The sequence below is a fragment of the Polypterus senegalus genome, chromosome 7 (genome assembly GCF_016835505.1).
Source record: "Polypterus senegalus isolate Bchr_013 chromosome 7, ASM1683550v1, whole genome shotgun sequence".
In the NCBI taxonomy this organism is placed as follows: domain Eukaryota; kingdom Metazoa; phylum Chordata; class Cladistia; order Polypteriformes; family Polypteridae; genus Polypterus; species Polypterus senegalus.
The window spans coordinates 167,565,101-167,593,083 of record NC_053160.1 but is presented as its reverse complement, the minus strand read 5'-3'; the positions used below and the strand labels follow the sequence as shown (position 1 = coordinate 167,593,083).

The 27,983-nt window shown below is 37.3% G+C and overlaps 1 protein-coding gene across 1 annotated transcript in view; it reads right to left on the bottom strand.

Annotated features, from left to right (window-relative positions):
* Nucleotides 1–20,432, bottom strand: part of ric1 (RIC1 homolog, RAB6A GEF complex partner 1) — a 176,825-nt gene extending 156,393 nt beyond the window's left edge. Inside the window, exon 1 of the mRNA XM_039759563.1 lies at nt 19,917–20,432. Within this exon, the coding sequence (XP_039615497.1) occupies nt 19,917–20,057 (141 nt within the window). The 5' untranslated portion in view covers nt 20,058–20,432. The remainder of the gene's footprint in view (nt 1–19,916) is intronic.
* Nucleotides 20,433–27,983: the final 7,551 nt, after the last annotated feature.

The window sequence follows — 27,983 nt, the reverse complement described above, 5'->3', positions numbered from 1 at the left end:
GAGTGTTGGGGTGGAAAAAAAATAATACTCTATAGGATAAACTGCCTTGTGATGCTACCTTCTGATATGTAAAATAAACTTTAGTCTAAGCATGGCAGCACAGAATCAAAACATAAAACCAGCTTTCCACCGGATACAAAATAGGAAACAGTACGAATGTGACTTTTTATTTTTTTAATGTGCACTGAGCAGCAACTCTACATTAATGCTTTTGTGATCTTTTTGTAAGATTTCTGAGCTGATGTGACTGTTAAAAGGAGATACAAAAAATAATTGAGAAAAAAACAGCATACATTTAAATAAAAAACTCTCAAACTCAGATGATTTCATGCCTACAGACATCTATATCTGTCTGACATTTTTGTTGTGTACATCCTGTTGTCAGTCTTTGCTGGTGCCACCTCTCCCCCTCCATGTTCCCCAAGATCTTAATGTATTTCAATTTTACTGCAACCATGGAGGTAAAAATGACAATCTGACATGATAAAGGAATGCACTGTGCAGTGACAAAAAAGGGGACAAGGACAGACGGCATCATAATTTAATAATTAAGATAAGGGGGTTGTTGCCCCTGCTATAGTGCTCTAACACCACAAAAAGTGAAGTACTCTTGAGTCTTTTCAGACAGAAATTAGCACATGTAATTTAATATTATTCCATTTTACAAGGATAACTTTAGCTGTGATGCAGCTCACATATTCAGAAAAACAAAACCTTAAATAACCCAAACCTTCATCCCGGAACTAATACAATACCCTGCTGGTGGAAGATATTTCAAATATTAATATTAAACAGCAAAGTACAGACAGATCCCTCAAGGAAAGCAACCCTCTGGAAAAAGACAAACTTTAAAATGTCCCCAAACTTGTGATTTTGAGAGAATTCAGTTGACTTTCAAGTACTACGTACATAAGCCTTACCAGAAAATTATTTGAAAAAAAAAACAAATTCTGTACAGTCATAGATTTATTAAAAATGAATACAGCCTTTGAAAGGTTAAGATGAAATAATATAAATAATATTTAAAAACAGTGCGATTAATAATGCTCAAAAATAAAACTAATTCAATTGTCAGTTTCATTCCCACAAGATGCAGTCAGCCTTTCTTACAATTTTACGGTCTAGTCACAGCAAAAAAGTCAGAAAATATCCATGACCAGAACAAGAAGTCTGTCTAAAACAACACACTCATTTTTAAGCTGTACAAGTACTTCAAGTTGAGATTTTTCACAGCATGCTGTGAAATTATATAACATTTTTCCCTCAGTGAATCAATCAGCTGCATGACTACAAAGTTACATCTGACAGCAAAAATGCCAATGTATCATCATAATGCACTAATTAGTAAAATAAGTAGGTAGGGTTGGGTAGGATCACGGAAATGACTTCCCTTCATCTTCCAGCTCCTTTAACAACTGTACATGTCAAGACAATGACAGGAATTTTCATTTCATAGATGCAGACAATAAATAAAAACATAGCCAAAACGTGATAATTTTAAACTTTGGAGATTACACAGTCTTCTGCTTTCAGAAAAACAAAAGCTTCCTTAATCCATTAACTATGGAGCACAGGTTCTTAAAACATTGAACATTGACTTTGTGCTATTCTTGATCACTTTGATCCTATATGCAAAAAAGAAAGGAGGTAGAAGGGCAAAAGAGATAACAACTACAGAAATTATACAGTTACTTCAAAGATTACTCCACAAAATGTAGAAATGGAAATGGAGCTGATGCACAAGTGCATTATATGAAGGTTCATAATATGTATATAATCCATTATTTGAGAACTTCTGTAAAATCAGAGTTTGTTGGGTTTTTTTTTTGTTTTTTTTTTTTTAAACACACTTCACAAATATGGTCACAACTTTGCCAGCACCTATGCCTGTAAACTCAGGACAAATTACTACAACCTGAAGTAATGTACTGTGCCACATGTGCTTTTCCTGCCTTTGTAACATTTTTAGATGTAGTAACAAACACTCCTTCCTCTTCAAAAACTCAACTAGCACCACAAATGTAGTGTTTTCTGATTTGTTTCAGCAGGCCCACTAACTGTACTTCTCTACAATTCTGCACTGTCACATTAGATATCCCATCATTACAGTGGCTTGCCTCTAGAATTATGGTATAAGCAAAACAAATGACTGCTCAAAGTGAACTTTTTGATTTATAAAATTTACTTTGGTATTAACAAGTACATCAGTTCATTTAGTCAGCATTGTAGAAAAACCATAGGTCCAGCTATAGACACTCGGTTTGGAACAGGACAACACATGCAAAAATTTGTTGTTCTTTCTGTGTATGTATAGATTTTCTGTTACAATATCTGTTAATTGTAAAGTATGCCTACATGAGTAAGTGTGGCATCTTGTTCAAATTTAGCTCTCTTCTTGTACCCAGAGCTTTCAGGATAGGCTTCAGATACTCAAGACACTAAATTAAACTCCTAGATTAATACAGTAGGTTAGGAAACAGTTGAGAGGATGGACTGACAACTGTAGCCAAGTCTACTACATTTAGAGAATTACTATGTGGATTATGTCTCATGGTTTATTTGCCATAAGCTCATCTCACTGTCATTTCTAATTCCCTCATTCAAAAGCACTGCATAAGTTAAAACGGTTTCAACTCACAACCATTTGTTCACATCTGTGCACCATTAAAGTATAAGTAAGTCAACGGGTTTCTTAAGTCACACCAAAAGAAGAAAAAACTGGAAACAATGAAATTGGTTTTGTCTATAAAGATCAGAGTGGCTTTTCTCCTTTACTATAAAGTCGAACAGCATGTGATTCTTAAGTAAAAGGCATGACTGCCACTATCTCATGCTGATACTCAAACCTTGCCCACCTTGGCAATGAGCCAGAATAACCAAAGTGCACATAGGAAAACTCATGCAGCTGTGGAGAGTACATGTAAACTGTTTGCTCATTCCATGCAGTGCAAGATTCAAGCCCAGAACAACAGATCCATGAACCAGCAGATCTAACAACCGCACTATTACTGACCCAACATAAAATGTACATACATAAAAACAGTAAGCCATCTGGCTGTCTGTCTGTCAGCTTGTCCACCAATGAAAAAAAAGAAATGGCTGAACTGATTTTCACAAAATTTTTCATGTGCTTTGCCATTATATGCCATGTCAGGAAGAGGAGTTATAATGAAGTTATTAAAAAACCAGAGCTGACACAGGGACTACAATTCCCATCAGGCAGCAGAAGTGCACTGGGGCTGAGAGAAGGATATGTTTATCAGCAAGCACAAAGTTTGAAGCACCGGCCAAAGAGGAATCTCATTTATGACCGTTGTGTACAATGTTTTCTTCTTAATTAATCTGGATAACAATTTTGTTGTCTTGCAGGATTACATCTATTGTCTAAGAGTATGTCTTTTAAGATCATTATTGATTGTGTCAAAAATTTTGAATTTCCGTAAAAAGCCAGATTCAGATACCTCACATTCTTCAAATATGCAAAAAATTGCTAAAAACCTAAAACATTGCATTTAATTGACATTTAAAACTACAGTTTAGTAAAACTACACACTAAAAACTGACCTTGCAAAATTATTCAGACTAGCAAAATACCCGTGCTTCGCAGCGGAGAATATATACACACACACACACACACACACACACACACACACACACACATATATAAACATATATATATACAGTCTTTGGGGTGCGAGCAACAGTTGCTGGGGGTGCCAGAATCCATGAAGGAAGAAAAATGAAAAACATTATTTGTACAAAATCTTAATTTATTTATCCATTCCTAAATAATTAAATGGGCAGGCTATTTCGTATCAATGCAATACGCTGCTTGTTAAAATGGATGACTCCCGCTCTTACGTGCAAGTCTGCGTGGATATTATGAACTATCGTTTCTGTTCAAGTTCTATTTAAATTTTAAATAGAAGGAATTTTTATTTAGTCGACAGAATATTATTCTGGAATAAATCAACTCAATATTATAACTTATAATATTTTGCTCTCCATAAAAATATATCCTGTCTAAATTATACAAGTTAGAAATAAAGTAAACGTTAAAAGAACAAACATTCAAATTTCTTTACTCTTATGTAATTTTATATAAAAAATAAACTTAAATTTTAAATATCCCAAAAGATTTTGCTCTTCATAAAAATATATCCTGTCAAAAGTATACAAATTTAAATATGAACATGGTGCATAACAAAACCTGGAAATATAAATTAAATTTGTTCTTTTCAGCAATAACAAATCAAATCATTCAGTTGTCTTTGCTCTTATGTCATTTTAAAAGAGCTGGACGCCTGGCATCTTTTTTTGGCAACAAGTTCGTTTCTGTTTGGTGTGAGGTTCTGTGTTGTGGAGATTCTCAGGATGGACTGCAGGTGCTCATCAGTGAGGCGACTCCTGTGTGCTGTTTTGTTAGTCTTCATGACTGAGAAGAGCTTCTCACACAGATATGTGGTACCAAACATGCACAAGGTTCGAGCTGCATGTAGACGGAGCTGGAGCATTTGTGCGGGAATGGAGTGAATAAACTGTGCGGGCCCTGCAGTATCGTACTTTGCCTTCAGTGTGCCATTACACTGCAGCTCAATCACCTCCATCTGAATCTGCACAGGTGCAGTTTCCACATGACGGCAAATGGGTTGCGAAACAACTCAAAATTTTTTTTTTGTTCTTCAAAGTCACCAAAGCGCTGTGCGAACGCAGTGCGCTCAGTTTATCAGCAAAGTTCGTAATTTGGAACACCGTTGTGTCGACTTGGTTCAACATTACTTGGCAACAGGGAAAGTGGGGCAAGTTGCACTGGTGCATTTGTGTCTCCCATAAAAGTAGCTGCACTTGAAACCACTTTGTGATTTTGCACGGGTAAAATCGTCTGCTGAAGTGTCAGATTCTTCTTTAACTTTTCTGCTTTCTGTATCTTGTGCATTGCATTCAGGTCTTTCAGGTTATCTTGATGTTTTGTCTCATAGTGCCGTCTTAGATTAAATTCTGTAATTACAGCCACATTAGCTCCACAAATGAGACACACGGGTTTACTGGCAATGTCAGTAAACATATACTCAGCCTCCCATCGGTTTTTAAAGGCTCTATGTTGAGAATCACCTTTTCTCTTTGGCATCGTGTGGGCTAGCTTCGCAATAACTTGCAGCATCATAAGCTAGACTTGATTAACGTGGTAAGTGTTCGGCAAGGCAGCTGAAGCGCTGCTTTATGGGATCTGTAGTTTATTGTGTTACCAGCGCTTCATATCCCCGGGCCATTAATAACAATAATATAGTATATAAAATGATCTTGCAGGCCGGATATAATTACACGCCGGGCCGGATGTGGCCGCGGCCCTTGAGTTTGACACATATGGACTAAATAGAACTTGAAAAGAAATATTTTTTCGAATGTGATCATGCAATTCAGATCGAGTTGACGCGCACTACAGTACATCGAGCCCGCGTGCTATTGTGGTTTTGCCGGTGTGCCTCAATAAGTTACCCTCCCCTCGCTCTTACTTTTTTACCGTTCATCTAATGAATACACTGAGTATGGCTTTACCAAAACAATCATTGATCGCGAATAAAGTATCCATTATTCATGAAGCTTCAATTGGTGATGTCTTTCTGCGTTAACCACCTATTTTTTCATACGTCTCAAACCAAGGGGATGCGAGGCTAAAATGAATCGAGAAGCGCGCGTACATACTTAGTGCATCCCCTCTCGGGAATAGAGCCTCGGACATCGGCGCTAGAGGCGAAGGCTCTACTATTGCGCCACGGCGTGTGGTTTGTCTATTTGAGCGTAGCAGTGTAATTCGGTTTTTGTTCAGCACTCTTTGGAACCGTTGCTTTTTGTCTGCGCACTGCGTCAGTTCACGTGAGCCACTGAATATGGTTTTATATGTCACTCGCTCGCTTCTAATTGTTTCGCTGCCTTCTTAATTATATAATGCATGTTTTCTTCAGTGCTTTTTGTAGCTCTTCCTGGTTTGCTACGTAATGCGTGATTACGCGAGAGGCGTGATGATGTCACACGAAACTCCGCCCCCCCACGGCTTTCGAGCTCAACTCCATTACAGTAAATGGAGAAAAATAGCTTCTAGTTATGACCATTATGCATTGAATTTCGAAATGAAACCTGCCCAACTTTTGTAAGGAAGCTGTAAGGAATAAGCCTGCCAAATTTCAGCCTTCAGTTGGAGAATTAGTGATGAGTCAGTCAGTCAGTCAGTCAGTCAGTCAGTGAGGGCTTTGCCTTTTATTAGTATAGATTAAAACTAACAAAATATATGTTTGTACCTTAATAGGACCTGTAAGTATATTATTTTTTATAATTATATATGTATTATATTATATTGCACTATATAAAAGGAGAGTACTTGTATTTTAAAAGAAAAAAAGAGTTTATTAAAAAATATATCCTTAATCTCAATCTCAGGTAGTCCACAGGTTACCGACATCCGACATGCAAAAGGGGCCACAGCTGCGACGCATGCGCCTCAGTAACTGCCGCTCCATCATCTTTAGCCTGGGGACGCTGCAAGCAGTGGCTGGACGGAGGCTGGAAGGGGGGCGATTTCGCTGCTCGCGCAGTGTAACATCCCTCAGGCGGCTCCCGGCAGCAAGCGGTTTCACTGCCTGACCACCACACACGGCTGCCCAGTTTGTTCTTGCTGGTAATGCTGCAAGCGGTTACCCAGTTGTAGCTGAACGGGGCGGTGAGGGGTAGAATTTTAGTGTGCATCGGATGGCTGCCTATTGAATGGGGGCAATTCACTACCCGCCTTTGGCCACACAGTGTTCTTTCCCAGTGAGCAGACGCTGCAGGCGGCATACTGTAGTGGAGGTGGGCTGGTGATGAACCGCCCGTTGATGGCCCCATTCATTCTGAATAGCAAGCCTGCTTGTACTGTTACGTGCTTAGCAGGAAGTTGTCTCTTGTCAGTACATCAGACGTGTTGACGACTGGTGCCTTCCTGGTGTGATAGCGTGTACAGTGCTATGCAGAAGAGCTCATCTTAATCTTTTGTCTTTACCCTTCAAGAATGTCTCTGAAACACAAATCTGACGCAAGTGCTGGTGATACAGTAAAGAAGAGAAAAACCATCACCATTGAAAATAAAGTAGAAATAATAAAAAGGACAGAGAGAGGTGAAACTCCATCATTCATTGGCAGAGCAATTGGTTAAAGTCGGTCAACAATAGCACTTATTAAAATAATGTACCTGTTCCGACTTACATACAAATTCAACTTAAGTACAAACCTACAGTCCCTATCTCGTACGTAACCCGGGGACTGCCTATACATGCAATATATGTAAAACAAAGAAAAGTTAACATTTCAATCTCAATATTTGTCGATACTTTCACATTGGTTCCTTATCTTGGCACAGCACATGGAAGTGAGCGCAACGAGTTATGGGGCTCATTGTGTATGCAAATGAAGGCCACCGGCAGAACGGTGACACTAGCATTACGGTGGAATGAGTGAAGGTGAAGTGTTCTACACAGGAAAAAGAGAGGGTATTAGGGCTTTACTAACATCAGCACTCTCTGATCTCAAAGCCCCTCTGATGCTCAAAATTATATACTTTATAAAAAAATTAAAAAAACACATTGCAATTTCCATTGGACTAAAATGTCATGTAAAATTTATAATGCATCGCAAGAGAAACAAGATATTGACAATGCAGAGTACCTCCTTTGTTGATTAACTTAAATCACTGGATGGGATAAAGATAATGAGCTGTGAAGAGGAAGGACAAAGACTTTGCGAAGCTCAAGTAAGGCATGTTTAACAATAAGGTTTAACTTTGGTTTACAGGAAAAGAGAGAAAGAGAAAAAAAAGTTTAGTGGTTTCCTCATGTCCAACAAGTAAGTAGAAACTGTGTCAGTTTAAATACTGGCACAGCTTAGTTAACACATCCCACACAACCAAAAGGGAAAGGGGTGGACAACTATACATACTGTATATTGTAGGTCCTAAGGCTGTTTTATACCTGTTCTCTGCTGTATAATCCTTACCTTTCTTTTGCTTGGAACCTCACTGCTTAATAAAATGTTTTTCCTTTTGTTGCTTACATTTCCCATGTCGCCTTATCTCTTATCAACAAAAATGTCACTACAATACATTTATGGGGAGACAACCATTGATTGCTTGAAGCAGGCCAATACTCACCCCCCTGCAATCGTTTAAGAAGCCTCCAAGACATACAAACTGGCTATTATTTTGTTCCACTTCAACCACTACAGAAAACAACCTCCAAAAATTAAAACATTAAATTCATTGCACTGCCCAAATGTGTGGCCTCTAAACAACATTGCTGTTTGTAATAAGCTAAACTACAAAATGATTCAGTGCTTCATCTTTGCTGTCTTGACTATGACTAGAGGTGAAAGAAAAAAAAAGGAAGCTTTAACATACAAGTGATGAAAAACACAAAAAGTAATGCAAGACTGAACAACGTAAAGCAAATGAAAATCATAAACACAACAATAATATCATTATTATTATTAAAAATAATAATAACTAGGGGGCTCCGCCCCGCTGCACGCTTTGCTCGCCCACCTCCGGGTTTGGTTATCCAGATATACATTTTTAAGAGATTGTTATTTCATGGGAATTGTTACATATGTATTATTTTCACTTTTACTTTAAAACTTTAGTAAAAACAATATTTGGAATTAACTTTTCTTCAAGATCACATTGAATTTTGATTCTGTGTTTGGACTTACATCGTGACAACACAACATAATACTGCCTGTGAGCGAATATCGTTTCTTTCTCTCTAATAAATAAAACGACTTTATTGAATGTTTGTCCATGCTCTTTCTTCTTCACTTCATCATTGATGTGTCATCTAGAACGTATAAAATTATTGTCCTAATAAAATTTATAAGAGCTGAGAGAGCAGGAAGTGTCTCTGACAAAAGCATTCACATGACGGAGGTTAAATGACCATGTCTTGTTTGAAAATAGTTGAAAGTAGGGCGTGACTTGAAAGATTCTCATGTTAAAAGTCTCCGTCTCACAAGACTTCATACCGTTCCAACGTTTTTGGAATCTTTTAATTCTCATTGTAAACATGAATTAGACGCTCTATAAGTCTCCGACTTAAAGTTTATATCCGAAACAATATATTCAATTTCTTTTCGCTGTTCCGTTATTTCACAGAGTAATAATTTCCGTTTGTTTGAGCTAATGCAATCTTTCCTATCCTTTTTTGAAGACTTTCTATTTTTCTTACTTACATTATCTCTAACCTGCTCTGCATGTGTACCACGGCAACATTTTTGAATTCTTTATGATGTTCTACTTTGTCATCTACTCTTTGTCCTTTATTTTAGGCCCCGCGTGTGGGTTCATCTCATGGGGCATATAAGTGTCTCTCTGAGAAAATCACGTCTCTTCTCCTTCCAAGATTTTTTTTTTTTATAATAGAGAGATAATAATAATAATAGTAAGAACTTCCAGAATTCCTATTATTCTTAGTGATGACATGGTTGAATTCAAAACAATGCACTTTCCTCTATAATTGTGTTTTGCCGTGACCACAAGCAAAAGCCAAAAAAAGTCAATAAGAATAGCAAGATTTGATCAATGGCAAGAATATTTTAGTCTTGTGCAACATTTTTCAAGAGTAAGGAGCTTCAGTGACCTAATAATAATAGATCTAGTTTAAAAAAACAAACTACAAATATTGCATACAAAGTACTGAGTTAGTTACGTAGTACTTCTGATACATCTAATTAACCAACGGCACCATAATGGGCCCACTGTCTTTAGAAATTTCCCATGAGGAGCCACGTAACACAGAGAGTCTAAAAATAAAATAGGAAGCAATGTGAGTACTTTGATATCATATGCAAAAAGATACAATATTAGACTTAAAATAGTAAATAAGAATGTTTACAGAACAGGACAAAATGATCTGTTGAAGATTACACAAACCACATAAGAGCGCAGTTTTCTGTTTATAATATGCTAAAACTATATTCAAACTGCAGATACTAAGATGTTTGCTAATAAAACAAAAATTATATTAAGAAAAAGCCAACGGTAATGTAATCTGATTATAACTAGACTCACTAAAAACACACATGTAACAAATAAGATAAAGTGAGGTACAGGCAATGACTCTTCTAGCCCCACTTGTTTTGCCGATAAGCTGTTGGACAGATGTCAGAGATTACTAAATTGCGCTCCTGCAAAAAGACTTCAGAAGTACTGTATGTTAAAATGCGAGTTACTAAACCATCAAAGAATTTGTGCAGAGGCAATAAAAATCCAAAAAATAGACACAATTATTACATGAAACAAGGACTTAAAGCAATCACAGAAACTAATTCAAAGGCTACACATTCATTATTATCCCCACTAATTATCCATAATTTTAAAATATACATTCAATTTAAATCACTAAACGGTAACAGTTTTGTTAGGCAAAGAGTACATCTTTGGATCCCACACTGTAAGCTAGGCCAATATTCTTTCACGCTTGGAAAGCCATAAACTTACATAAAACTTTAGCAGTAGTGGTGTCAAAAGTAAAGAGTTTAGAAAAATTCCTAGTTGCATTTCCTACATGTACATCTTGGTAACATTTTAGTTTCAAGTAATAAAGTGCATGAAATAATAAACCTTTTCCAATTCCGGTAACATAAAAGATGAAATTCCCAGGATCTTCCATCTCCACAAATAAAACATCTGTGCCAGCTACTTAGGAAGACATGATACAAAAACGACAAGAAATAACTTTATATACTTTCACCTTACAAACAAAATCCTGAGAAAAATGTTGAATGGCCAAGTATTCTAAAACTGACTTATGCACATAAAAACAGATACAAATGAAAACATTATATTGCATGGAAACATTTAAAAAAAAAAAAAAAAGTTTGCCAAGGGTTCCATGGTCAGGAAGGAATCCATATGTTCCTCCTGTACCATGATCTCAACCAGGACTCTCCACTCCAGCTTAGGCCTTGGAGGTTATGGAGTGTAATTCCCTCAACAGCTAGAACACACCCTCTGCTCACCTTTCTTAAATATCAGGACAACCACACAAATCTGCTAGTCCAGAAAAAGTCAGCACCTCCCCATTACTGCTTAACACAATCTTTGCAACAGTTTTCCAGAACAACCTTGAGACCATCTAATAGTCTTTCTCTGTGACTTCTCCAAACTCATTGTATACTTAATATTTTATTTCTGCAATTACTTTTGCAGCAGACCTCTTAACCTGTTAGTACTTCTCAACCGAGTAGGGACATCCCAAAGGCAGCATTTCAATGTATTTAATCTTTTTCAGTCTGACAGCTTCCCTCACTTCTGGTATCCTGTATTGGGGCCTAGGGTTGTTGGCATGAGATGTCTTAACTCTCTTAAGACCACAGTTTTTAGCAACCTGTTACACAATTAAGATTTTGAACAGGGTCCATTCGGTCTCAATGTCCCCAACCTCATGCTGCACATGTGAGGTTTTCTTAGTTATAAGAGGAAAACTGTAGCATCATTATTGATCCTAAGTTCTCAGACTACACAATATTTCTCCTAAAACAAAATCTTTTTGCTTTCCTACTTCTGCAAAGATATCTGTAGTCTGAAACACAGTTTTGTTTACTGACAATATCTAAGAAGGACACGCATTATCTCTGCACTATGTTAAAAATGTTTAGGCGCCGTCAAAGTAAATATGGCTTTACGACTGCACAAGAATGTTCTTAAACACAATCTTTAATATTGTGCTTTGAAAAGCAAAAATTATTTCACTTGTGCAAAAGAAAGGAAGCAGCATTGCACAGGTTCACACAATGTGTTAGCTATTGTTGATCTTGAACCTGTTACCTTGTTTTTTGAAGTTAAGGACCAAACTTCAGGCTGCAAACAAACCAACTTGTGATTAAAAAACAACCACACAAATCATGCTACTGTTATTTATATACATCTCAGCACTCTTTAAACAGTTGTGCATTTGCTATTTCAAAGGCAGAATTATCCTGGACATGCTTGAATTAATCCACCTTTGCACAGATTCATAAAAAGGAAAACTGGACAATACTAATGTCTACATGTAATAATCATCAACAATTTAAAAAAATTAGACAATTCAAGAGGGAATAAGTTCAGTAAACATTTGTGTCCTCCACACATTAAATTACTGGAGTGAACACCAGAAGGGCAAACTGAAGATATTTTGAGAAATGAAGTAGGCAGTGTGGTCTAGAGGAATGAAACCAAAAAACCACAGCTTTAAGTCACACAATTCTCTCAGCTTGCTTGCCTGAGGAAGTCACTTAACCTAACATTTAACTTGACACAGCAAGGGTTCTGTGATTGCATCTATGTAAATCAATACACTATACACAGTAAATGCCCACTGAAAGGAAATTCACGACCATGTAATATAAAATAAAAACAATAGATTGTAAAAGGTGCTACTTAAAATATAAATGTCTTCAAAAAGTAGAAGCCCTTAGGATTTCACATTGAAATGTAAACTAAGTGTGCTGCCGCAGTGAAAGGTTACACAGTGTGGAACCTTTCCTACTGGGTGTCATTTGAGAACATAAAAATAACAAAAGAAACCTTTCTGGTGAGAACAAGCCATTTAGCCCAACACAGATTGTCAACTCCTATTCCTTTCAACTTTTCTAAAATTATGCCAAGTAGGGATGCAAGGTTTCCAAAGTGCTGATTTCAACCAGACTACTAGATAAATAGTTAAATGTGTCTAGCTTTCTGTGAAATAAAGTACTTAAACTTTCATGTGAAATTTGACCTACACCAGCTATCGTCTGTGCTACTGTATTCTTGACGACGTCAAAGCAACAACTGGTATACAATTGACTTAATGCTTAGTATGTCTTCACTAGGCTCTCTCTAGCAATATTAGTGTATGTGCTTTTAATAAGGAATATTTTCTAATAAAAGACTCCTAATTTTATTTTAAAAGAACACTCCACCCCAAAAAAGATTTTTATATGTTTCTTATCCAGTGTAGTTTGTAGTGATGGTGGAGGAAAATTTTTATTTCAGTAGGACTGAGATAAAAATAAAATAGTATATGATAGAATACAAGCCAATGGTGATCAAAGCTGAACAATAGCAAACAGTATGAAAAACAATAATGGGAAAAAACGAAAAACAAAAATCACATAGTCATGTCAGTTACTCAGCTGTATGCTCAAAACGAGGAAAAAAATTTTTGGCTAAAATAGTTACAATAGATATTTCTGGAAAAATGTGAGCACATCATAAACACAAAAGTTAAGTACAACAGGGCCGAGTTTTGGAATTGAAGATAAGACTCTCCCACTCATTCAGTTGTCGTGAGTCTTATCTTCAATTCAAAAACTAAATCCCATTTAGTTTTAATTACCTGTTTATTATGTGCACTGATTATTTTGAAAGAATTTATTTTAACATGCTGATTATGCGATATAATTAGATTTTTTTTTTCTTTCTTGGACTTTTCACATTATTTGCCATTATATCATAAATTTTGTCTTTAAATCACTGTTCTGCATAGGAACATGGGATTAAACATTTTTCTTGGTCATCGCTACAAACTGCATGGGATAAGAAACATAAAAAAAAATATTTTTGGGTGGAGTATTTCTTTAAGTCAAGTATTTTTATTGCAGAATAGTAAAACATTATATAATTACATTATTGTTCATTTGCCTAATGGCTGCCCAAATTTGTGGTCAATAGGGATTCCGCTAATTGCTGGGATTTCTTGCTATCTGCAAATGCATTAAACTTATTTTATAGTTTTTAAGTATATGGTTTGTACAAAGTAAAAAAAAAAAACAAAAAAAAAACAAACAGTGGTTGTTAAAACAATCCTTGTGAGACTCCCGTTAACTTCACCTAACTCAGAAAAATGCATGCATGCAGGAAAAAAAACAAAAAAAAACAAAAACTTGGTTTTCACTTTTAAGCCAATTCTGCACCCATCTGCACACCATACTCCTAATCAGTAGTTTAATGACAGGCCTTTCAGGTTTTTGAGCTTTTTAAATATAACAGTAAGTGATTACACAGGCTTGAATGCCATAAAATATTTTTATTGCTTTATCACAAAACTCTAACATGAATGTAAAATCAGAATCTTGTCAGTTGAAGCCTGTAATGACTGCCTGCTAACACACTTATATTGGATACCATTTTTTCAATTTTGTCTTTTGTTACTGTTCTCATTATTTATCTATGAATCGAAATGGCCTTCAATTACAAGGTCAAGGAAAGCACCATTCCATCCAACCAATCATTAATTTAAACTTTGTTTTATCTAGAGTACAATCATGAGGTAGCTGTAGCCTACCCCAGCAAGCATCATAACGCAACACAGGAACTATCCTCGGACAGGACAGAGCCCAATCCATGGTTAACACTAACACTCACACGGCATCATTTTATATAAAGGAAATACAAGGAATTCTTGTTTACAGTAACCTTTACAAAATTCATGTTGAATGTCAATAGGCATAATCATCAGCTGCTCTGATAGCTGTAAAGAGAAATAAATCATTAAAAAGACAATATTTTAACCTTATTCACCAAAACATTAAGCATACACCAATATTTCATGCAACAACTGTCATGCTTCAGACACCATTACATTTACAGGTCCTACCATTTCCTTATCCATACCTGTATATTCAATACTACTGTCCAGCCACACCACATGCTACCACTTCTCCTTGGCTATACCTGTACTGCTCAAATGCTGAAAGACCTTCAAAGGGTTGACTTCTTCATTACTGACACTATTCTGTCCAGCAGCTTTTTGATATTTTGAAATCCACTTCTGCACTCATGATATATATCCTTCAGTGCCTTAACAGTCGTGACTCCTGTTAGTATTTTGCTTTAATTCTTTGGTATTAAAATATCCTGTACTGTATTATGTATTTTATTTAATCTTTTGTCAAAGCTCACTTCCTCTTTATGTTTATCAACATTTTAATTTCCTGATCTGAACTTGCATTCTTTTGAAACTTTAAAAACAGTCTAAGTTATTTTATTAGACTTCGTTTTTTATAAAGTTTCACTAATTTTTATATGAAGGGGACATCCTCAAAATGTTGTTTTCCATTAAGACAACTTATTTATTTTGTCTTATTTTAGTTTTATTCTCTGCTTTTGCTGAACTCATCAATTCTACTAAACATTCATTCCTAACTTTCACCTTTTGGACATGTACCATTTGCTTTTTCTGTCACAGTAAGGGCTTTACATTACTTTACCATCTGCAGTTTGCAATTCAATCAAGCACTGGCTGAGATAAATCCTTATACTGCTGGACCAAGACACATTTACTTCTTATAAAGAATGATGGAAGAACTGATAGATTAGGGTTTAAAGATTTCTCCTCAAACTTTGGACGTCTGCCACGGTTACAACTTACAGCAGGGTGTGTTTTATGCGGTCCACATCTAGGTCTATTTTGTCGTATTTTTATTATCATGCATGTACAGTGCTCACCACATTTTACCAACAACTAAACACATACTGTAGAAGCAACTGCAAACTGATTTACCAAGTGTCACAAATCAAACTTAAAAAAATAATGTGTAGCTGATGGGTTACTTTATAAAGGAAAATCTTATGTAACTACCCCATTACATCCCTGGCTGCTGCCACCTGTTTATTTGTCTAAGACAGGTCAATGCTTCTCTATAATGTAACTAAATACTTTCATATTATCTTCTCCATATTGCATTGGGCAGCTTTAATTTTACCAGCCAGCATGTGGGAATGTTATTTCTTAAGGTCAAGGCATAAAACCTGATACCTTTATACTCAAGCTTTATGTTAATGAGAAATTATTCTGTACACCTCATATCTCTCTTAGATTCATCAGTTCATCTGGTGATGGTGGTGGGGAGAAATGTATCCGTGTATCCTCCTTGCAATTCTTTGTTAAAAACATAATAAAAACAAATGTCAACAATATTTAAAAATGGTTTTGAGTTAATCTGAAATAGTAAGATTTAAAGGTCAAGATAATTCAAACTTGAACCCCTTCTGAAAGTCTAAACAGAAAACAAACTAAAAAAGAATAGCTGTTAAGTACATTACATATTTACTTACTTACTGATATTAACCGGTTAGTAATAAAGAATCTGCACAACTTATTTCACAATTTCAGTTTTTGCTTCCACTTTACAGGGCTTCAAGTTGGAGCAGATGTCAACCTTGATTACTACAGTTGCTGATTTTGTCGCCTGAGAATTTCTTATCACACAACTAGAAATTACAGTAATGGCAGTTTAGATGACTGTGTGACGACTTTCCAGCAAAGTTTCACTTAAGTATCACAAGTTTGCTCCTATTTCTTAAAACATGAGGGTTCAAGACAGACGAGTCTCTCTTCCATTTGTCAGGACCAAACGCCCATATTCCTTATTGCTCATTTACATTATATGCACTGTACTTTTATAAGAGTGCTCACTAGTTGTCAGCTTTCTCAAACACAAAAGTCCACCCCTACAACTCAAGACAAAAATCCAACCTGCCTTAATGTCGGAACAGGTCTCAGACTGGCTGGACTGAATCACTAGGTATGTCACAATACAGGACTAGATTTCCAGAAGCACACCGTGACTCCTCTGATTCACTACGTTTATGTACAGTAAATTAAGTCTGTGGCAGAAAAATCACTGGAAAACTTGTTTAATATGACATGCCCATAACTTGTATTTTGTTGTTATTATAAGCAGTAGCTACCCAGCCATAAAAAATAAATTTTACATGAGTTTACTCTGAGAAAACTAATATCCAAACATTACATGTAAGTAGAGCTATTGATTTAGTGCAAGTATATTTACTTTCGCTACTGAAATATTAAATAAAAATAATTAATTTGTTACCCTACCCCTCAAAAATCAACTAACTTACTGTTTAAATTCTACTGGAAAAAAACACTTCAAAGTATATAAAAGCAAATCTGAATGCCTTGCTTACTCTTTGTAAATAGACTATACATTATCCAATCACAACACAAACATAAAAGTTGGAAACGTAATCCTCCACTGCACTACAATGTGTAAGGTGTAAACATCTGAAAAAGTTCATGCAACTCATGGAAATCAAATTAATTGTTCCTACTAACACAGGAAACAGATTCTAAAAATGTGGTTAAGCGTCAAGAATGTCAGAACATCTTGTGCAAAACACTGCACAACTTGCTTTTACGCACAGCATTAACAATCCTGGTGACAACCGAGTAGAACCCAATGTATGCAGTGTCACTGTGCTGATACATTCACAGTCTTTATAAAAATCACAGGACAGTCTGGTATCTTTAAAGTTATGTTTATTTATTGATATAGTTTTTAGTGGATTAGATTGGAACTTTGAGAACTTTTATTAAGTGTGTCAGTTGCTTGTGTTGAGTGTGAAATGTGTCAAAATTGATGATGAGCTGTCTTCTACAAATCAAATCTACCTACAAGTACAAATAAATGAACCTGACCTAAATTGCCATTTAGCAAAAAGAAAAAACAAAAATGGCCAGCATCTCCAATGTGGCACACATTAAAGCTGTTTTCTGACGCAAGATAAGATTATTTATATAGAAAATAAAAAAAAAATAAATGAAAAAAAAAAAAATCACATGCTATCAAGCTTTTTTTTTTTTTTTTTTTCTGGGAGTTTTGAATTGAGATCTTTCAATTAGGTATCACTTTCATAGAACAGTGATTTTTTTGGATATTTTAAATACTCTTTTCATTGGAGCTCAAAAGTCTGCCATACACTTAAATATTTTGTAAAGAAATCTCAGACTGACCTACTGTTTGTCAGTTAGCTCCTCTACCTCTACTGCATGTTTCAATTCTGTATCCTGGCAATGTTTTACAGCAATTATTATCGTATAAGTGGAAATTAACACTTCCTGGTATTAACAATAGCATTCTTAAATTGTGTTCAACAAAGCTGTAGTAGTGTATTGCCATGTGTATGACGTACAGTGCAATTCTAACTTACATGTCCAACTGCTTGTATGACAACCACACACAACACGTTACAATATCTCCATGCACTATGTTAAATATGGCTCTATATTTTTAAATTGGTTGGGATGCATGCCAGCAGGCACTATGGAACTCTAAAGAGTAGCTGGGGAAATAAAGCAAAACTCATCTGAAAAGGGATCATACTAGGAGAGGATGAGAAAACCGATTGATTGCTTATGGTTTGAGAAAATGTAATCTGCAAATTAATTTTCCTGATGTTATAAAAGTCAATCTTAAGATAGTCTTGTATCATTAGCGTATCATTAATACCCCACTCTCATCTGTAAAGTAGTTTTCTTTGTTAACAAAAGGTCCCCATTACTCCTACCAACCAAACAGCATAGTTTGATTTTTACCACGCAATCCTCCCTACCCTTTCAGTGTGTTATCAACAATAAAATGGTCAATTGCAACAAAAGTGTCAAAACTGTCTGAATTTTTCTACATAGCTCTGACACACCTCTTTGAGTATGGCACAATTTCTATTTGAAGTGGTTCTGTTACTATGTTAAAAATAACAGCAACAGGTTGTTGTAACTTCACAACTTTGAGTCTAGCCCATGTTTTACTACTAACTACTGAAACAGACATACTACCTATGGTACCATGCAGCTATGCTCCCTAACGCATGTGTGCAGGTGGTTCTAGCCATCATAGGATATTCTCTGCCTAAGAGAACATAACCACAGTGATGGGGCAGTCATTGGACATCACTTGGCTGAATATGGTGGACTCGAGGCAACTTACTTATCTTGTTCTTTGGGTATTAGAAACACTGTGGCTTTTTTGACTCCATCCAGCTGAAAAGCTCATGCTCTGTGCATTTTATATTTAAATAAATCTGGCACCTCTTGGAAAAATCCTCATTATCCCTACAATCAGATGTTGCCTAGTTTACATATATAAGCTCAGGCTGCTTAGAGCACTTGAAACCATACACCCTGTACTGTGATGGATACAATTTTATAAATAGCAATCAGTTGACCATTAAAAATGGCTTCAGTGATTTAAAAAAACGGATTTGAAGAAAACAAAGCTACTTATTTATACTATGGGTATGTCCAACTTCATAGGAGTTTATATTACTGGATAATTTAAATTGAAGAAGCCACAAACTGATCCTCCAATAATTCCCACAGAATTCAAAATTGTGCATTTAATTTACTGACTTTAGGCATGATGTACAAAATTTTGGGTAGATAGATGGATCAAAATAGTAAAGGAACAATATGATAAGGGATAGAACAAGAGAGATAGTCTGCAATGCAAAGATTCCTCCTGAAAAGTGGTACTACATTAAGAAAACAATTCTGAAACGCATTTTGGGTGGTCATCCTGAACAGCATGTGCATGGTTGGTTTCAGCATTAACTGAAAAACATTACATCACTAGGGGAAGTCTACAGAAGAAAGATTCAATTCACCAAGCATGAACCATGAGCAAGAAACAAACAAGTTCAACATCTTCTGTGAAACCAAACCTAGATTATTAAGATATATTACAAATATTTAAATAATGCCATCAGTAACTTTAAAATATGTTCAACAATAATACAAAGGCACATATAGAAACCTGTGAATGATACAGTCCATCCATGTACTACAAACAAAATCTTCACAATGAACTGATACTCGAGATTATCTAAATTGAAATATTTGTCAAGTAGTCGGTCGGAATTTATAGTTTCCGGTATAATCGTGAAAGTTATGTTTCTGCATTTTCTGTTTCATAGACAAACTTTTTCGCATGTGTCACCGAGACCGATGATCCTTCCGACTTCGCCAACCAGAGCTGTCATAAAGCGCCGTACAGATGACGCGGCAAAGCAGACGAAGCTAAATCCTGAACCTCTCCTTCCACACTGCTTTGTGAGATCCCCAGTTTACACTTACCCGACAATGCCAGATGCTGATCTGGGAGCACGACAGAACTGCGAAGAGAAGTCTCTGTGAGTCCGGCTGGATGTGAAAGGGTTTCTCTTCACTTCTCAGAGGACACAGGAGCCTCCTGGGCCAGCCAGCCAGAAAATACATGGCTTAATCTCCAGTGGGATCCCCGTTAGCGACACACTACCTCTTGGGGTCCCCTTTCGATTGATGTATATTTAGTTTTGCTTTCGGGAATCCGGTCCCTCGTAAAAAAGAAAAATACGCTTCTCACGACTAAGCACTGCCGCCGCGCCGTCTCCTCCTCCTCTTGAGACGGTACCCCTAGTCGGCAGCAGCAGACTCCCAGCTCAGCACACAATCACATCCCCGTACAATGCCACCCGCTCGACTGCCGTTGTTGTCTTCGCCTTTGCCTCCTCTTTAGTGTTGTTGCACTGCACCGTCTCGTAACTGTGATTGTTATGAAAGAATAATCCGAGCCCTTCCAGCTGCGCTCTCACAGCCGCCATCTTCAGCCGTTCCGGCGAGCTCTGCTGTGATTGGTCAATGCGGTCTAACAGCCCACCCGCTCATTGGTGACGTCATGGGTGCCACGGTGCGAGACATAGCTCCGCCCCACTGTTACAAATATGAGGTGTCGAAGACGCGCCAAAGAAAGCAAGGACTGAGCGCCCCCTTCAGTTTACTGAAAAAAAATCACTTCTGGTTGCTAGGTGTTGTTAGCAAGTCAAGGATTTGGTCCATCTTACTCGCTGCAAAACCCGCTAAATATCACTACGATCACATTACTGAATTGTAGGTAATATTTAGAAAATAAGGGAAATACTAAATAACTAAGACATTCTTTAACATCATCCCATCAAACCACTAATTTAATTGCCTTGCCGTTTTAAAAACTAAATATAATTGTGTTTTTCTGCCTAAGAGAACATAACCACAGTGATGGGGCAGTCGTATGCGTTTTCTTCAAGTAGTGTGTCTTAAATGATCTGACGTAAGTATAGCACTGATTCAAGTGCTGTTCTCCAGCTCCCGTGGATTCCCCAGGAGCTCTGTGGTGCAACTGTGGTAAGCGCTGCGCAAATTTTACTAAAATAATTTAAGATAAACATCATCAATCATAATAGGGTAGATCGTCGTGAGATCTGAATGTTAAAGTTCTTAGGAGTGGGGCTGTAATCTCACTGATTGTACCCGACGAAGATGGGGGACAATATGTTACGAACGTGTTCGACAAGGTCAGTCGCATTACCGAAACAAAAAAAATGTGTGGCTTTTAGAATATTCTAAGATCGGATAATCAGTAAAATTGCACCGTGCACAGAATAATCAGAGGCATATCTATCTATCTATCTATCTATCTATCTATCTATCTATCTATCTATCTATCTATCTATCTATCTATCTATCTATTATAGTGCCATTGCAGCTATCATATTATAGTTCTACCCTTTGCAGCTATCATATAATGTCTTTCATATCTATCGAAATATCAGTCAGTGTTCTTCCCCCTCTCCATGGCTCTTCTCGGTGTGCTTTTCCTACCACTAAAGATAATCTTCACATAGAAGGTCCGTCTCGGTTTACAGTCTGGACAGGCTGTCGCCCACGCGTCTTCTGCTAAATTATAAATGTAGTATCCCTGAGCTCAGATGCGCACTGTTGGGCTGGCGGAGAGCACAGCTCCGTATTGCAAAGGTTGGGTAAGGGCAAGTTGTGCAGTGTTACAACGTATAGTACGGCCGGGAGGAATTATATTACAATAGCTTACAACATAATAATATGACATTTATGACAAACAAGAGGATATCATTCAGTCCGTCAAGCGTGGATGGTGAACGAATAGCTACGTTCTTCCAAAATGTTGCATAGATCATTTTAATATTGTCGTGGTTTCCGCCTCAACTACCGTACATGACTTAGATGTTTGTTCCAGAGTCACCCTTTTTATGTACTCTATTTATATATGCTTCCTAGTTTCAGCTCACAATATCTAACCTAAAACATTTCACCTGCTTGACACAAGAATATTGTAAATTACTTTTTCATGTAAGCAGTTTTTGTCATTATTCATTGTCTTCAGTTATGTCCACTGCACGGTCCGTTTTATAAAATAAATAATTGATTTATTCAGATGACAATGCACCAGGTGATCTGTTACTGTGACTGGTGGGGCTTCAGTCTTGGTTTTGAATGTTCACCCTGTGTTTAAGTGTTCTTCTTCCTGGAACTTAAAGTCACATGGCTTTCCTTTTCAAACAGAGAATGAAGTGCACTTATGCATGAGTGATCCCTATGACCATAGTGTGTTTTGTTCAATTTAGAGTCCTGCATTATGTCAGTTTCACTTGAGAGTGTCATTGGCTCTCTGAAATTTTCAAGAGAAAGTAGGTGCAAAAGAATTTTTAAAAATGTAAAATTTGATTATGCCAAATATAATCTATTAAATATAAACAGTATTTAAATACTGTATAAGTATATTGTGACAGATGGGAGTGCAATCGAGGCCCAAACCCTGAACCCAACCAATGTACATACAGCCACGGGTCAAAATTGAGGTTTATATTATAAAAATACCTCACAAAGGTTTATCCAAGTTTGCACAAACACAATTACAAACAACATTCTTTCCTCCAGTGAGTGTTGCCTTCCTTCCTCCTGACTCTGACTCAAGCCCCGAAAAACAGAGATTATGAATCCTCACAACACCTCCTGGCAGCACCCATGGGACCCAGCAGGACTGACTTAAGGCACTACAACTCCCATCATTGTCCTTCAGGTGTCCACATGGTTACTGAGGTCCTGGGATGCAGCCATCTAGTAAACAGGGGATAAACATTTTCCAATATAGGAGGTTACCCCAACCAGCTCCTTTGTTTTGTCCTGCTGTCCAGGTGAGAGTCTCCATACCCATCCCGGACGAGATGCCAGTCCATCACTGTCCTTCCATTCTGATGTCCCTTCCCAGCATGGGTCCCCCATCCTGCCTGTCAATTAGAATAATAATAATAATTACTATTATTATTATTGTTGTTGTTGTTATTATTATTATGTACAGTATATAGTCAGACACTTAGAGGACCTCTTTAAGGCTCTAAAGACACATGTAATTCACCTCCAGAAAAAATGGGGGTGCTGTTACTTTTTCTTCCCTTCCACCTGCAGACCTGATGGCAGGAAAACATCTGATGTCACTTCCAGATCCTGACCAGAAGTCCCACCTCTTCTACCCTGGAGCATATTTAAGCCGATAGAGTTTAGCTGCAATCCTCTAGAGTTCTTCTCCAATGAGGAGTGAATCAAATTCAATTAGCTCCAGCAAGCCTGCAAGGTCAGCAATCAGATTCAATTAAACACCAGCAAACGTGAAACTCGACATTCATTCAAGAATCTGCATTTGGTGGGAGCACTTCAAGCCTTCAGAATCACCTTGAAAATGGTTATGGAGCCTGACCACTTTGGTCCTCAAGTTTGCTAACTTTGTTTTGTGTTTTTTTTTTTTGCTCCATCTTCTTAATAGACTTGTCTGTGAAGAGAGGTTTGACCATGTTGGTACCCCAACCCTTCTACGTGTGTCTGTGTTTATTTTACTGTATGTATGTATGTATGTATGTATGTATGTATGTATGTATGTATGTATGTATGTATGTATGTATGTATTTGGAAGAATAGGCTTGAGTTACAATGCAAGACCTACTTCTAAACTGTTAAAAATTAACTGTCCATTGTAGAACTATCAATGAAGTACATTATTTTTGAGGCACTTCTAACATTTTACTTACAGTGCCTACAAAAAAAGTATTCACCTCCTTAGACACTTCCATATTTTATTGTTGTAAAACACTGAATCGCAGTGGATTTAATTTTGCCTTTTTGACATTGAACAACAGAAAAAACATTTTTGTGTCAAGATGAAAACAGATATTTGCTAGGTGGTCTACATTAATTATAAATATAAACACAAAATAATTGTGAAAGTATTCCCCCAGTTTACTGTAATATGACATCCCTAAATCATAACTGGTGCAGACAATCGGTTTTAGAAGTCCCATCATTACTTTAATGGAGGTCATCTGTCTGGGTTTTCACTGGATCATAATTTAATTGCACTTTATCTGTGTTGAGTCAGCATGGTGCCTTAATCTACACAATAAAGAGAAAAAGCATATCAAGCGATTCTCTGAAAAGGGAATTGAAAAGCACAAGTCAGGGGATGGAGACAAGGAAAGATCCAAGTCATTGAATATCCATTGGAGTTCAGTTAAATCAGTCATTAAGTGGGAAGAGTATGGCACAGCTGTAAATCTCCCTAATAGACCATCTAAAAATTTGGACATGAGGGTCAGTAGGCTTTGCACCCTTGGAAGCAACTTACCTGAACTATTTTATAACATTCCAGTAATTATCTGATGCTGATCTTTCTGATCATAAAATAGGTCATTACAATAGCAATTGATGAGAAGAATTCATAATTAATTGCAGAATTGCGATATTTGAGGGTTCCTCTACACTGCTCTTTCTCTTGCACAACTTGGCTCAACAACTAATCAGCATATCGTCATCATATAAAAGGCTTAAGTTTTGAGTTTTTTATTTTTCCATCCAGTTGTTTTAGCTCTAGACCGTCCTCAAGAGACTTGGGACACACAGATAGACACACACCCATCATATAGATATCAATGTTTTCAGTATGAGGGGACCTTTAAAACGTAGAGTTCCATCAAAAACTGGAGATTGAAAATTTTTTACGAATCTAAAGCTTTCGCTCTTCCCTCATAAACAAGAGGTTATGGTTGGGGAGGGCGCAAAGCAAAAAAACTGAGTGGTCATACAAGAAGAAGACTTCACAGGGAGTCCACCAAAAGACCTCTGAATATTCTAAAGGAGTTACAAGCTACAGTGGGTGAGATTGTGCAGACAACAACTGTTGCCTGTGTGTTTCACCACTTGCAGCTTTATGAAAGAGAATGCCACTGTTAAACAAAAATATACATGACATCGCGACAGAACCTACATGGGAGACTATTAAGTCAGCTGGAAGAAGGTTCTATGCCCCAGTGAGACCGAAATTGAGTTTTTTGGCCATCAGACTAAACGTCATGTTTGAACTCCGTGCATTATTATAAACACATCATCCCCTCTGTGAAGTCTGGTGGTGGCAGCTTTATACTGTTGGGATGCTTTTCTGTGAAGGCCTTGGAAGGCTTGCTTGTGAGGGTAAAATGAATGTAACAAAATTTGGGAAAGACCTGGAGGAAAAACCCAGTACAGATGCAAGAAACCTGTGCCTTGGGTGAAGACTGTATTTTCCAGTGAGACAACGACACCAAGCATAAAGCCAAAGCTTCACGGGAATGGCTTAAAACAGTGGTTCTCAAACTGTGGGGCGGGCCCCCCTAGGGAGGGCGTGAAGTAACAAAAAGGGGGGACGTGAAGATGTGAAAAAAAGAAAACAAGAATCAAAAATATGAACAATACATCTATTGAAACCAAAACATATTAACTTAAACTACATTCTGTTACTAGAAAAATAAATATAGAGTTAGATAAATGTCGATAAAAGTTAAGTAGGTATAATAAAATATGCATCTATGATATATCATTAATTAAAAAAGAACAAATTGGTATTAGTGGGCTCCTTTCATAAAAACATTAGGGGGGTCGTGATTAAAGCTGTTATGAAAACTCGGGTTGCAAATACTTAAAGGTTGAGAAACGCTGGCTTAAAATAACAATATGGATGTCCTGTAGTGCAGTCAGAGTCCAGATATTAATCCAGCTGTGAATTTGTGGCTGGACTTGAAAAAAGCTCTTCATTCACAATCTTGATGCAACCTGACAGATTTTCAACAGTTGTACAGTGCATCCGGAAAGTATTCACAGCGCATCACTTTTTCCACATTTTGTTATGTTACAGCCTTATTCCAAAATTGATTAAATTAAATTTTTTTCCTCAGAATTCTACACACAACACCCCATAATGACAACGTGAAAAAAGTTGACTTGAGATTTTTGCAAATTTATTAAAAATAAAAATATTGAGAAAGCACATGTACATAAGTATTCACAGCTTTTGTCATGAAGCTCAAAATTGAGCTCAGGTGCATCCTGTTTCCCCTGATCATCCTTGAGATGTTTCTGCAGCTTAATTGGAGTCCACCTGTGGTACATTCAGTTGATTGGACATGATTTGGAAAGGCACACACCTGTCTATAGAAGGTCCCACAGTTGACAGTTCATGTCAGAGCACAAACCAAGCATGGAGTCAAAGGAATTGTCTGTAGACCTCCGAGACAGGATTGTCTTGAGGCACAAATCTGAGGAATCTTACAGAAAGATTTCTGCTGCTTTGAAGGTCCCAATGAGCACAGTGGCCTCCATCATCCGTAAGTGGAAGAAGTTCGAAACCACCAGGACTCTTCCTAGAGCTGGCCAGCCATCTAAACTGAGCGATCAGGTGAGAAGGGCCTTAGTCAGGAAGGTGACCAAGAACCTGACGGTCACTCTGTCAGAGCTCCAGAGGTCCTCTGTGGAGAGAGGAGAACCTTCCAGAAGGATAACCATCTCTACAGCAATCCACCAATCAGGCCTGTATGGTAGAGTGGCCAGACGGAAGCCACTCCGTAGTAAAAGGCGCATGGCAGCCCATCTGGAGTTTTCCAAAAGGCACCTGAAGGACTCTCAGACCATGAGAAACAAAATTCTCTGGTCTGATGAGACAAAGATTGAAGTCTTTGGTGTGAATGCCAGGCATCACGTTTGGAGGAAACCAGGCACCGCTCATCACCAGGCCAATACCATCCCTACAGTGAAGCATGGTGGTGGTAGCATCATGCTGTGGGGATGTTTTTCAGCAGCAGGAACTACGAGACTAGTCAGGATAAAGGGAAAGATGACTGCAGCAATGTACAGAGACATCATGGATGAAAACCTGCTCCATAGCGCTCTTGACCTCAGACTGGGGCGACGGTTCATCTTTCAGCAGGACAACGACCCTAAGCACACAGCCAAGATATCAAAGGAGTGGCTTCAGGACAACTCTGTGAATGTCCTTGAATGGCCCAGCCAGAGCCCAGACTTGAATTTGATTGAACATCTCTGGAGAGATCTTAAAATGGCTGTGCACTGATGCTTCCCATCCAACCTGATGGAGCTTGAGAGGTGCTGCAAAGAGGAATGGGAGAAACTGGTCAAGGATAGGTGTGCCAAGCTTGTGGCATCATATTCAAAAAGACTTGAGGCTGTAATTGCTGCCAAAGGTGCATCGACAAAGTATTGAGCAAAGGCTGTGAATACTTATGTACATGTGATTTCTCAGTTTTTTTATTTTTAATAAATATGCAAAACCTCAAGTAACCTTTTTTCAAGTTGTCATTATGGGGTGTTGTGTGTAGAATTCTGAGGAAAAAAATGAATTTAATCCATTTTGGAATAAGGCTGTAACATAACAAAATGTGGAAAAAGTGATGCGCTGTGAATACTTTCCGGATGCACTGTACAAAGAAAAATGGAGCAAAATGGCAGTATGCTGATGTACAAAGCTGATAGAGGGAGAGAGACCTGAGCACACAAACTGAAGGCTGTCTTGGCTGACAAAGGTGACAAAGTAATAATATTTTGTTTTATATTTGTAATTTATTTAGATTACTTTGCAGAAATCTGTTTTTGCGTTAACACATATAATTGGCAAAATGGGCCTGAATTATAAGGCAAAATCCATTTGTAAGCTGTCAAAAATTAATAAGCCATTAAGAACTATCACTAAAGCACATTATCTGCCTTTTTACTTGTAATGGAAATTATACATGTGAGGGTTACAAAACCTAAACTATAGAAACATGTATCTGAAGCTGTTATTTTTAAACATTCTTAAAAAATTCAACCTCCTCTTATGTGCACAGCAACAGATGCACATCGTGTTAGATCCGTCAAGGAAGCAGTCGTAGTGACAGACAGGCAGACAGACACTGAGCAGTCAGACTTCCGTAGCTCATAAATTGTTTAGTTTCAGAGCGCGCAGTTCACAAAAGGAACAAAAAAGCTCAGTAATTTCAACAAAAATACAATGAG